This window comes from Nerophis lumbriciformis, linkage group LG31 (genome assembly GCF_033978685.3).
Source record: "Nerophis lumbriciformis linkage group LG31, RoL_Nlum_v2.1, whole genome shotgun sequence".
Taxonomy (NCBI): domain Eukaryota; kingdom Metazoa; phylum Chordata; class Actinopteri; order Syngnathiformes; family Syngnathidae; genus Nerophis; species Nerophis lumbriciformis.
In genome coordinates this window covers 10,365,424-10,378,339 of record NC_084578.2, presented here as the reverse complement: position 1 = coordinate 10,378,339, position 12,916 = coordinate 10,365,424, and the positions used below count along the sequence as shown (strand labels likewise).

Below are 12,916 nucleotides of genomic sequence, written 5' to 3'. Positions count from 1 at the left end.
GTATTTGTATTGAACCGTTTCGGTACGGGGGTTCCGGTTCGGTTCGGAGGTGTACCGAACGAGTTTCCACACGGACATATTAAGTAGCGTAACGAACGCACGTTGTGTAAACAATGCACACCGAGGCACAACAGACGTTATGCTAGCAGCTAACGGGCTAGGATAGACTGACCATACGTCCTCTTTTGCGGAGCTGTCAGGGCGGAGTTTCTTAAATGCTTCAAATGTCCGGCATTTTGAATTAGGGTTGCGTGTATTTTCAATGTACGTTCAGGGTTAAGAAGGGGTTAAAAACAAAACAAATTGTGCGCGCAGCAGCATTGGTGAGGGAGGGGCAGTGACAGAGAGAGAGAGAGAGTTATGATAAACGCGCATGCATCGCCAGGCTCTGCTTTTTTGATTTATCAGATTTAATTTTTTATTATCTATAGCAGGGGTGTCAAAAGTGTGCCCCGGAGGCCATTTGCGGCCCACAGCTAATGTTTTAAAGGCCCACGGCACATTCTAAATATACTATCAAAATAAACAAAAACATAACAAAAGTGAAATAAAACAGCTTAAAGGTGAAATGTAATTTAGAAAAAGTTGCAATGTTGACTAATAAAACAAAGCTGGGTTTTTTTCTTTCTTTCAAACTGTCATTGCTCAAAACATAATATAATAATGTATATATATATGTATATATATATATATATGTCTTAATAAGGTTATCCAAAAAATAGTGCTCGATACCGTAGTAGAGCGCAATATATGTATGTGTGGGAAAAAAATCACAAGACTATTTCATCTCTACAGGCCTGTTTCATGAGGGGGGGTACCCTCAATCATCAGGAGAAATCTCCTGATGATTGAGGGTACCCCCCCTCATGAAACAGGCCTGTAGAGATGAAATAGTCTTGTGATTTTTTTCCCACACATACATATATATATATATATATATATATATATATATATATATATATATATATATATATATATATATATATATATATATATATATATATATAATGTATATATTTATATATATATATATATATATATATATGTGTGTGTGTGTGTGTGTGTGTGTGTGTATATATATATATTCCCCGCGCACTAATTGACTGAAAGAGTGCACACTTTGCCGATGATGTCACATTATCAATGGGAAAATGCATTTTTAGACAATATGAGATAGGCTCCAGCACGCCCCGCAACCCTGAGAGGGACAAGCGGTAGAAAATGGATGGATCGATGGATTAGTTGTCTGAGCGGCTAGAAGACACCGAGAGTAACAAGCAGTAAAAAATGGATTAGAAAGGACAGATTTGAAAAAATAATAGTAAAAAAAAAAAAAAAAAATTTAAACATTTTTTTTTTTTACTTGGGACTTCCCGCGGGCCAGATTTTGGATGCTGGCGGGCCGGTGGGCCGTAGTTTTGGGACCATGACTTTAAAACCGAAGAATGCACTTTGATTAATATTCACTGTACGTTACTGTACACCCTACTGTTTTTTACAGGACAAACATAATTTCACTAAAGCACAATCTTATAACCTTTTGATTGATAGCTGCTCTTAGGTTATTTGTGATTAATGTGAGTGTATTTGCCTGTTATTGTGCCCTCTCACTGTGTTGTTAAACAACCAGCTCTGTGTAGTCAGCTGTCCAGTGTAGCCTCCATGTCATTAATCACAGACCTAACACAGCGGATAAAAGAAGTGAGCAGGCAGCAAGACCCGCCAGGATGTACAGTAGCAGAAATGCCAACTTCTTGCAATCCAAATTAGGGAGTGTTTTATTTCCCAGGTCGATTGCATTGTTTAAAACTAGTCAGTGTGTGTAGAGTAATTTTCAAAAGTAAACATATGCTTCAATTAGGGATGGGTATACAATTCAGTATTTTCTAAAGGCACTGATAGTGTATCATTATCTTGGTATTGTTTTGTTGCATGTGGTGTCTCATCCGGTTGCAGACTCGGCACAAGCTCAAGCACTTCGGAGGACAAACAGGCGTATTCATAGCAGACTGCCTCAATGTATTGTCGGAATTTTCCATGCCAACAATGCAAGCATGCCTGATAGAAAGCGCTCAAAAGTAGGGGTCCACTTACCAAAAAGTGTAAACTCAATGCTAATGTACATTAAAGGGGAACATTATCACAATTTCAGAATTGTTAAAACCATTAAAAATCAGTTCCCAGTGGCTTATTATATTTTTGGAAGTTTTTTTCAAAATTTTACCCATCACGCAATATCCCTAAAAAAAAAAAGCTTCAAAGTGCCTGATTTAACCACACGTCCATTTTCCTGTGACGTCACATAGTGAAGCCAACACAAACAAACATGGCGGAAAGAACAGCAAGCTATAGCGACATTAGCTCGGATTCAGACTCGGATTTCAGCGGCTTAAGCGATTCAACAGATTACGCATGTATTGAAACGGATGGTTGTAGTGTGGAGGCAGGTAGCGAAAACGAAATTGAAGAAGAAACTGAAGCTATTGAGCCATATCGGTTTGAACCGTATGCAAGTGAAACCGACGAAAACGACACGACAGCCAGCGACACGGGAGAAAGCGAGGACGAATTTGGCGATCGCCTTCTAACCAACGATTGGTATGTGTTTGTTTGGCATTAAAGGAAACTAGCAACTATGAACTAGGTTTACAGCATATGAAATACATTTGGCAACAACATGCACTTTGAGAGTGCAGACAGCCCAATTTTCATCAATTAATATATTCTGTAGACATACCCTCATGTCAGCAGGCCAGGGAAGCTAGGGTCGATATTCTTTTCTTGATCATCTTCGGGACGGTGTGAGCCAAGACATCCAGGGGGTTTAGCTCGCTCGTCTGCGGGAACAAACTGCCGCCATTGCTTGCCGTGCTACCGAGGTCCTTTGTCCCTGAATTGCTCACACACTCCGGCAGATTCAATGGGGGTCTGGCGGCAGATTTCTTTGACTTTATTGTTGGAAATGCATCTGCTTTGAGTGTCGCAGGATATCCACACATTCTTGCCATCTCTGTCGTAGCATAGCTTTCGTCGGTAAAGTGTGCGGAACAAACGTCCAATTTCTTGCCACTTTCGCATCTTTGGGCCACTGGTGCAACTTGAATCCGTCCCTGTTCGTGTTGTTACACCCTCCGACAACACACCGACGAGGCATGATGTCTCCAAGGCACGGAAAACAGTCGAAAAAACGGAAAATAACAGAGCTGATTTGACTCTGTGTTTGAGAAAATGGCGGATTGCTTCCCGATGTGACGTCACAACGTGACGTCATCGCTCCGAGAGCGAATATTAGAAAGGCGTTTAATTCGCCAAAATTCACCCATTTAGAGTTCGGAAATCGGTTAAAAAAATATATGGTCTTTTTTCTGCAACATCAAGGTATATATTGACGCATACATAGGTCTGGTGATAATGTTTCCCTTTAAATATGGTATAGAGTTGGTCTGGATTAGTTTCTGCCTCATCCCTCACTTGAAGCGTGAGTAAAGAATGGTGATTCCTCAATGTGAAAACTTGATAAGTCTGAAAGAGAAGAAAATGATACAGTATTATCTGTTCACAGATGCTACGTGGTGGTTGTTTGAGCAACATTTCAACAGATGTGCAGCTGGAACATGTTAAAACAGAAAGGGAGCGGATATTAACAGTCAATGAAGAAGTAGATTAATAATCCATCATAATTTTGGACAAAATAATAGAATGGGAAATGACACAATATGTTACTGTATATGTCAGCAGCCAAATTAGGAGTATGTTTGCTTACTTACTACAAACCCCGTTTCCATATGAGTTGGGAAATTGTGTTAGATGTAAATATAAACGGAATACAATGATTTGCAAATCATTTTCAACCCATATTCAGTTGAATATGCTACAAAGACAACATATTTGATGTTCAAACTGATAATAATCATTAACTTTAGAATTTGATGCCAGCAACACGTGACAAAGAAGTTGGGAAAGGTGGCAATAAATACTGATAAAGTTGAGGAATGCTCATCAAACACTTATTTGGAACATCCCACAGGTGAACAGGCTAATTGGGAACAGGTGGGTGCCATGATTGGGTATAAAAGTAGATTCCATGAAATGCTCAGTCATTCACAAACAAGGATGGGGTGAGGGTCACCACTTTGTCAACAAATGCGTGAGAAAATTGTTGAACAGTTTAAGAAAAACCTTTCTCAACCAGCTATTGCAAGGAATTTAGGGATTTTACCATCTACGGTCCGTAATATCATCAAAGGGTTCAGAGAATCTGGAGAAATCACTGCACGTAAGCAGCTAAGCCCGTGACCTTCGATCCCTCAGGCTCTACTGCATCAACAAGCGACATCAGTGTGTAAAGGATATCACCACATGGGCTCAGGAACACTTCAGAAATCCACTGTCAGTAACTACAGTTGGTCGCTACATCAGTAAGTGCAAGTTAAAACTCTCCTATGCAAGGCGAAAACCGTTTATCAACAACACCCAGAAACGCCGTCGGCTTCGCTGGGCCTGAGCTCATCTAAGATGGACTGATACAAATTGGAAAAGTGGTCTGTGGTCTGACGAGTCCACATTTCAAATTGTTTTTGGAAACTGTGGACGTCGTGTCCTCTGGACTAAAGAGGAAAGAACCATCCGGATTATTATAGGCGCAAAGTTGAAAAGCCAGCATGTGTGATGGTATGGGGGTGTATTAGTGCCCAAGATATGGGTAACTTACACATCTGTGAAGGCGCCATTAATGCTGAAAGGTACATACAGGTTTTGGAGCAACATATGTTGCCATCCAAGCAACGTTACCATGGACGCCCCTGCTTATTTCAGCAAGACAATGCCAAGCCACGTGTTACATCAACGTGGCTTCATAGTAAAAGAGTGCGGGTACTAGACTGGCCTGCCTGTAGTCCAGACCTGTCTCCCATTGAAAATGTGTGCCGCATTATGAAGCCTAAAATACGACAGCGGAGACCCCGGACTGTTGAACGACTGAAGCTCTACATAAAACAAGAATGGAAAATAATTCCACTTTCAAAGCTTCAACAATTAGTTTCCTCAGTTCCCAATCGTTTATTGAGTGTTGTTAAAAGGAAAGGCCATGTAACACAGTGGTGAACATACCCTTTCCCAACTACTTTGGCATGTGTTGCAGCCATAACATTCTAAGTTAATTATTATTTTCAAAAAAAAAATAAAGTTTGAGTTTGAACATCAAATATCTTGTCTTGTAGTGCATTCAATTGAATATGGGTTGAAAAGGATTTGCAAATCATTGTATTCCGTTTATATTTACATCTAACACAATTTCCCAACTCATATGGAAACGGGGTTTGTAATAAAAGACAAGTTGTCTAGTATGTTTACTATCTTATTTAATGACAACATTCTTCTTCAATTGCAATAAGCAACGTATGTTTAATGTATCATAAGATTTTCTGTTAAAATAAAGCCAATAATGACATTTTTTTGTGGTTTAATTTATTTTAAAAAGTATCAAAATACATTTTAGTACCGACAAATTTTGTTTTAAATTGTAAATATCTCCGCCACGCATCCTTGGTTTGATTTAAAATTTCCTGGATTTATGGGCATCCTAAATACAAAAAAACAGGTACTAATAGGTAAGAAACGTTGATTTTGCATCATAGGACTCCTTTAATTTGACAAACAATTATGTTTATTATTTGTATATTAGTTGTTTCTCACACACGTGTACATAAGCATAGTATTTAACAGATGATATTCTGGTTAAGAACTATATTGTTGACATTTACCTTTTGTTCAATAGGAAGGGGAATTCCATGTACGGACACACCATGTTGAATACTGTGATGGGGGGATTCTGGACCCTGATGACATACTTAGCGATCTAGTCGAGGACAAGGACAAGGTAAGAACTTCTGAATGAAGCCAACATTAAGTCCTTCATGCTTTATTGATTGAAAATGTTACAGTCAGAGAGCAAAACCAAAATGTTCCCACAGGAACTAGTGACAACTGCTTAGCATGATGGAGATAACCTGAAGCTGCTAATATTGCTACTCACAAGTCACATACAACTTGGACACAAGTTAACGCTGATTCACATTTTCAATTTATATAGAGTGTACTTAAAGTGGAAATAATGTGGTAGTAAAACAAACTTTACTTAATTCGACTGATTCTTTTGTGATGACAGGCCAAACGTGCACCACGGATTATTCCAAAACCTTGCTGGTATTTAAGTGTATAGTCAAAGCAAAATATGTCAGGTTACATGTAGTTAAATATTAAACGTGCTTTCTTTTGTATGATTAAACATTTTACATTCTGGCAATGTTTTTATTTGGGTCTTTTTAACCTCTTTTCAACTTGACCACACTGAACATAGAAGGGCTGCTGTTCCACGTCCAATCAAGGTACTTTTTTACTTTGACAGCTGCTTGCTCATTGGTCGAGTAGATTCAGGACTGCCACATATTAACAATAGCATTAGGATCCAAGGTGCATTTTAAAAATATTTGTGTTTAAATCATTCTTATATTGCTTTTGTTGTACTGTTGATAAAACATTTTAGGTTTAAAGTCCAATGTCCATCATACCACGGGCGTGAGTGGTGAAGACGTGCTATGGGGGAGTGGGTGTAATATTTTTGCATATCTGTGTAGTAATCCATGGTTTGTCCGTAGGCCTAGAAGTTGCTCAGTTCTGCATCAGGCAACAGAGTCAACATCTCAGGTGTCCCTGAAGAAGGGGGAAGGGATTCAGAGCCTCTTTAGCTACAATGGTCTCATTGGGGTGATCAGTGACGTGCAGTCACTAGAGGCGGGGCCTCACCTGCCATCATGGAAAGAAAAAAAATGTAAAAATAATTTTTTTGTATTAAATTGTTATATGTATCCAGTGATTATACTATAAAGTTATTTTCCATTTAACTTCACCCGTTTTAGATTATTTTTATTTAAAATCGCTGAATTTTCACATTTGCTGTTCAAATACTGAGAAGAGACGGTGCGGTGATCAGCAGCCAGTTGAGGCACGTCACTGCGTTGTGCCTCACCATGGATTGCGGACTCGGCTAACTGCTGGCCTGCTGTGCAGTGAGACCGCATTGCTATATGAATTATATTATACATTTCCATAGTTTAGTTAGCTGAGGTATATAATGTACAGTGTATTTTGTCAACAACTGTATGTGTGTAAAGTATTTCTTGTGCTGAGCGATCATAAAACGGCTGCAAAAGACGCACTGGCTGAGGCTCGCCTCCTGCACCCCCGCCGTAGAATGCACGGCAACCCCTGACGGGAGTGTTATATCAACTAAAGCCCACACTTAAATTTTCCACGTGCAAGATTGAATCTATTTAAAAAAGTTATTTCATAAGAAGCCAAAAAGTGCAAAAACAATAATGTTCGTGTTGGAGGAGTTGTGAATGACTGCAGGGCCACCCCATTAGGTACACCTGCAGACTGCAGGTATACCTAATTCACAACTCCTCCAACACGAACATTATTGTTTTTGCACTTTTTGGCTTCTTATTAAATAACTTTTGTAACCTATTTTTATGGGCTTTCCTCTTTGGGATGTTAAGTTCCTGTTATGCGCTGTTATACAGTATATGCCTTGAGCTCTTATTTTGAAGGCGCTAAGAGCGGAAGTGATGACACGTTGGAGTGGAGCGGAAGTTTTTGAAAGAAGGTAAATAAAGTGGTCTTCGTGTAAACTGGAGCCTCCGTGTTTGTTATTTTGTAGTTTCATACAGTATAGGCGACATTTATAAACCCTCGGTTACACTTTTTTAAATAGATTCAATCTTGCACGTGGAAAGTTTAAGTGAGGGCTTTAGTTGATATAACACTCTCGTCAGGGGGTGCATTAATCCAGCACAACAGCGGCTCATGGACTTATTTTATAAGTAAAGGTAAGACCATAATAACGTTTTTTTTAATTAAATGTGCTTTTTTGTGTGCTACAGTTTGTATTTGTAAAGTTAAAGTTAAGTTAATGTACCAATGATTGTCACACACACACTAGGTGTAATGAAATTTGTCCTCTGCATTTGACCCATCCCCTTGATCACCTCCTGGGAGGTGAGGGGAGCAGTGGGCAGCAGCGGCGCTGCGCCCGGGAATCATTTTTGGTGATTTAATAACCCCCAATTCCAACCCTTGATGCTGAGTGCCAAGCAGGGAAGAATGCTGGTATGAGCTTTTAAACATAACCCGTTAACTGCTGCCAATCAAATGGTGAATAAGATACTCTTTAGGGTTCATATGTTTGTAAATCTGACTGTGATGAAGTCAGTGCCTCACCAGCCATGAACCTCACCGCACGTCACTGCGGGTGAGCCTGCCAAGGTTAATGCAGAGGGAGTCGAATTGTAGATAAGGATTATTTGGTAAGAGCAAGAAAGCACATTCCAATGGTTTGTCTGCTGTAGTTGTCCGTTCTGGCTCTCAAATTGATCATAATTTTCTTTCCGATATGTTATCCAATTTGCGATTCAGTTCCGAAATCGCCAAAGTCTTTGTGCCCACAGCTCTGCACATCTTTCAATCATTTGTGGCAGCTTTAGGGTATCTTGAACAGCTGCCAGCATCTTCCAATTTGTCAATGCCCCAGGGCAACGCTTAGGCCCATTTATCATGATTCCGAATAGTTAGATGTCTTAAACGTCCTAGACTGAAAGAATCGCAGGGGACACGACACTCCATTCTCCCAAGAATCCATCGTGTGTCTAGCAACAGAGGTTGCAACAGGACTGGCAGCTTCCCCGGAACCAGAGCTTCTCGTCAAGAAGATCTTGACGATTTTGTTGAGAGGATAGTTGATCTATTCCATTGTTTAGATTTTGGGGAGCAGTGCAAAATGAGGCTCCAAGAAAGTTAAGACAAGACATGACAAAGAGGCAAAGCAGGAGCGATAAGGGAGAGAAGGGAAACCGTCCGCCTTCGTTCGGCGCCCGATAGAAAAAACGGATAGTAGTAGCTCGTCTACTGAAAAGTGTGTTGCCCCTAATTAAAAGCATACAATTAAATCTGGCAAAAAAGTAATTTCCCTTATTGTAATTGTTGTCAGTTTGTCTCCCTGTGATTGATGCTTCTCACACAACTTCCCAATAGTGACATCATCCTGTGACGACCGTGTCAGTACAGTACTGACCACCCCAAACCTGGGCTGGTGAGACTTAAAAACGATACAATGAGTGATCACGCCGGGAAATCTAAGCTCTAGCAATAATTCCATGTTAATACTTCAGGTTTTCTTGAGTTTAACTGGTAGGGCTGGGCGGTATACCGGTATTACCGTAGCTGAGGAAAGGTCTGGCACGCGTCTAGGGTCGCTACCTCCTATTGCCAACACCGACAATTGAGTTCAGCTGAAACCCTTGCTGACGTCACACAACAGACTCATACACTTTTCTCAACTGCATATGACATATTTAAAACTGTTTTATGTAACGCATTAATTACTTTATTTAGTAATTAATTGCATTTATTAAAGAGTAATTCTTTTTGTGATTAAAAAAATGTTTTGTTAAGTAACAAGTAACTATAGTAACTGGTAGTAACCAGTGTTGGGTTAGTTACTGAAAACCAGTAACTAGTTACAGTTACTACTTACTTTATTTCAAAAGTAACTCAGTTACTTACACCAAAAAGTAATGCGTTACTGTGAAAAGTAACTATTTAGTTACTTCTTTTTTTCTTTTTCTTTTTTTAAAGCTCCCATTAATGCCCTTTTAGCCTTCATTTCAGTACTGTTATTGCACTGGAGAATAATACAATCTGTTGATCAACTTGATATGCATTTTTATTTTCCTTTTAACATAATTAATGAAAAACAGTGCAACATAAAAAGGCATTCCTCCTTTCTTTTAACTTGGACCAATGACCATTAATAAAAAACAAGTTAAAGTGCAACATAAGAAGGCACATCATCTTCCTTGAAACATAGGTAGTGAAGTAAAGCCTGACATCTGGAGTGATGCTGCTGTCTTCCACACTTGGAGCCATGGATTGTAGAATCCTTGTTTTCAGTGGCTGGATCATTGACACAGATGGTGAAGTTTCAGTGCTCAGTAGAGATGTAACACTTTTGAGGGGTTTAAGCACCTGGAGGACATCATTTGCCACTCTCACATCATCATCAGACAGGGTGACATTTGTCTTCAGGGTGTTGTGGGTCAATGCAGAGTATATAGCTGCCTGCTGCTCCAACATATCATAAGTGGAGTTCCACCTCGTTGGGACATCATGTATGAGCTTATGAGTAGGCAGCTTTAGCATTTCTTGCTTTGTCTTAAGCACATGAGCAGCTGTTGTGCTTGGGTGGAAGTAGGAAACCTCCTTCCTGTACCTCCCAAGGAGGTGCTCCATCCTATTGACTGAGATTCCCTTCTGTGATGCCAAATTCACTACTTGTGCAATGCACCTATCTGTGGTCCCAGTCCTGCCTCATTCACTGTAATTATTTGATTTTTGGCATTATCACGTGTGACTGGGATATCTTTATCTTCCATTTCTTCACTGCTTGTGTCAGTACCTGCGCAAGGTGACTCTCGTTGAGGGGGCGTGTCTTCTCATCTCCTAGTCTGCTGTGATGAATTGAGCGCTTATAGTTCCCCTGGACGTCCACCCGTCTGTCATGAGCGCAACAGATGATGCTCGGGATAGTTCATCCACAACTTTTTTCTTCTCCTGCTCATAAAGATCTGGCACAATCTTGTAGCTGAAGTGGGTGAGCGACGGGATGTCATAACATGGCATGTGTTTAAAACCCTCGTTTTGCACAACCGAGTCTGCACCTATAAACACACCGATTCAATGGCGCGGGGCGTTCAAGCTCCTCCGTTACTCCGCTCGCCATGACCACGCTGTGTGTGGACTGAACGTGCCAACAACTTTTTTGTTTGTTTGTTTCATATATCAAACTGCCGATCACGTGTGTGCCTCCCCTCCCCACACCCACACACACACACACACACATAGACCGCGCCTCTTTTCTTCTCTCCGGGTTGTGACAGAGGAAGATTCAGAAGAACGACACCACAGCGCTTCTGTTTCTAGCTGATACTACATCAAAAGTAACGTAAAATAACGCAGTAACGCATCATGTAGTAACGGTAACTGAGTTACTGAATATAAAAAATAACGCGTTAGATTCCTAGTTACCGCCGAAACTAACGGCGTTACAGTAACGCGTTAGTCCCAACTAGGGATGTCCCGATCCGATATTTGGATCGGATCGGCTGCCGATATTTGCCAAAAATTGCGTATCGGCAAGGCATGGGAAAATGCCGATCCAGATCCAGTTTAAAAAAAAATCCGGTCCGTGTTTTCCAACGCACCTATTTAAATAATACATTCCACTTTTCTGCTGCTCTGTAATTTCCGTTCCGCATTTTCCAGCACACCTTCAACACATCCACACGTCTGTGGAATCTCACGCAGCTGCTTTTAGCTGCTGGCATTACACGACAGGCTCTTCTCACTCTTTCCTGTGTCTCCCTCTCACAGACAGCGAGCGCACCTTCTTACACACGTCACATACTGTCACAACATACGTCACATACGTATACGTCCTCCTCGAGCAGAGAGCGAGGTAGCGGCATGGCTAACGTTAGCTGTGATGCTAGCGCAGCCGCTAAGGTGCGCGCCTGCTCAAGCGTCCTCTGCGCACGGCAAATCTATGCCACGCACAAAATCAAATAAAAAATTAAACGCATAACAATTTTCGACACACGGACACGACAGAGACAACAGTTTTCGTCATCATTGTTCAAATATTGTGACGTCTGTCGTGACGCTTATCTCCATTCGGTGCCACACGTCCACACGTCCACACCATCAAAATGGCAAAAATTTCCACATCAACACCGTATGAAAAAGTTAGTGATTTTTTTAGTTGTGATTTCATTCTCTGCATGAAAGTTTAAAAGTAGCATATATTAATGCAGTATGAAGAAGAATGTTTTAATGTAGACATGCAAGCCTTGAAAGAACATTTTGAAAATCAAGACTACATTTCCTGCAAATGGGTACATTTCTACCCTATATTTTAACTTTAGATTTATTCTCATATCAAACTCTTTTGGCTGTCTTTTTGACACTTACATCAGGCGCCCCCCTCCACACCCTGGATTATAAATAATGTAAATAATTCAATGTGATTATCTTGTGTGATGACTGTATTATGATGATAGTATATATCTGATAGTATATATCTGTATCATGAATCAATTTAAGTGGACCCCGTCTTAAACAAGTTGAAAAACTTATTGGGGTGTTACCATTTAGTGGTCAATTGTACGGAATATGTACTTCACTGTGCAACCTACTAATAAAAGTCTCAATCAATCAATCAAAACACATAGAATCATCATACTGCTGTGATTATATGCATCAAGTGTTCATTCAAGGCTAAGGCAAAATATCGAGATATATATCGTGTATCGCAATATGGCCTTAAAATATCGCAATATTAAAAAAAGGCCATATCGCCCAGCCCTAGTTCAATGATGCCATTTCTGTTTGTCATGTATAATTTTGTCTATTTTGTGTTTATCCTTGAATAAACAGGTCAGTTTCTTGTTACCAACCATTGTGTATTATTCAAACTCCCCTAATTCAGCTGGCTAGTTGTTATCAAGAGTACTAAAACCCTTTTCAACATGATTCTGACAACTAAGTAGGTTAAATAACTTTAAACTTTAATACATGCTCGGATAGGCCTGTATCGGTATCGGTCAGTATCGGTATCGGATCGGAAATGCAAAAACAATGTCGGTATCGGATCGGAAGTGCAAAAACCGGGATCGGGACATCCCTAGTCCCAACACTGGTAGTAACAGTAATGTGGTGTTGAGTTTAAACTCAACACTGCTTGTTTTGTTTAAAATATTGTTTACTATTGTATATCCAGATTCGGCTTAAAAATACTGGGATG

General features: G+C 40.2%; 1 protein-coding gene across 2 annotated transcripts in view; it reads left to right on the top strand.

The window, feature by feature from the left end:
* Nucleotides 1-12,916, top strand: part of pard3bb (par-3 family cell polarity regulator beta b) — a 432,163-nt gene that overhangs the window by 29,883 nt on the left and 389,364 nt on the right. For both annotated transcript variants that reach the window (XM_061926590.1, XM_061926589.1), the window contains exon 3: nt 5,777-5,878. In XM_061926590.1, the coding sequence (XP_061782574.1) occupies nt 5,777-5,878 (102 nt within the window). The remainder of the gene's footprint in view (nt 1-5,776; nt 5,879-12,916) is intronic.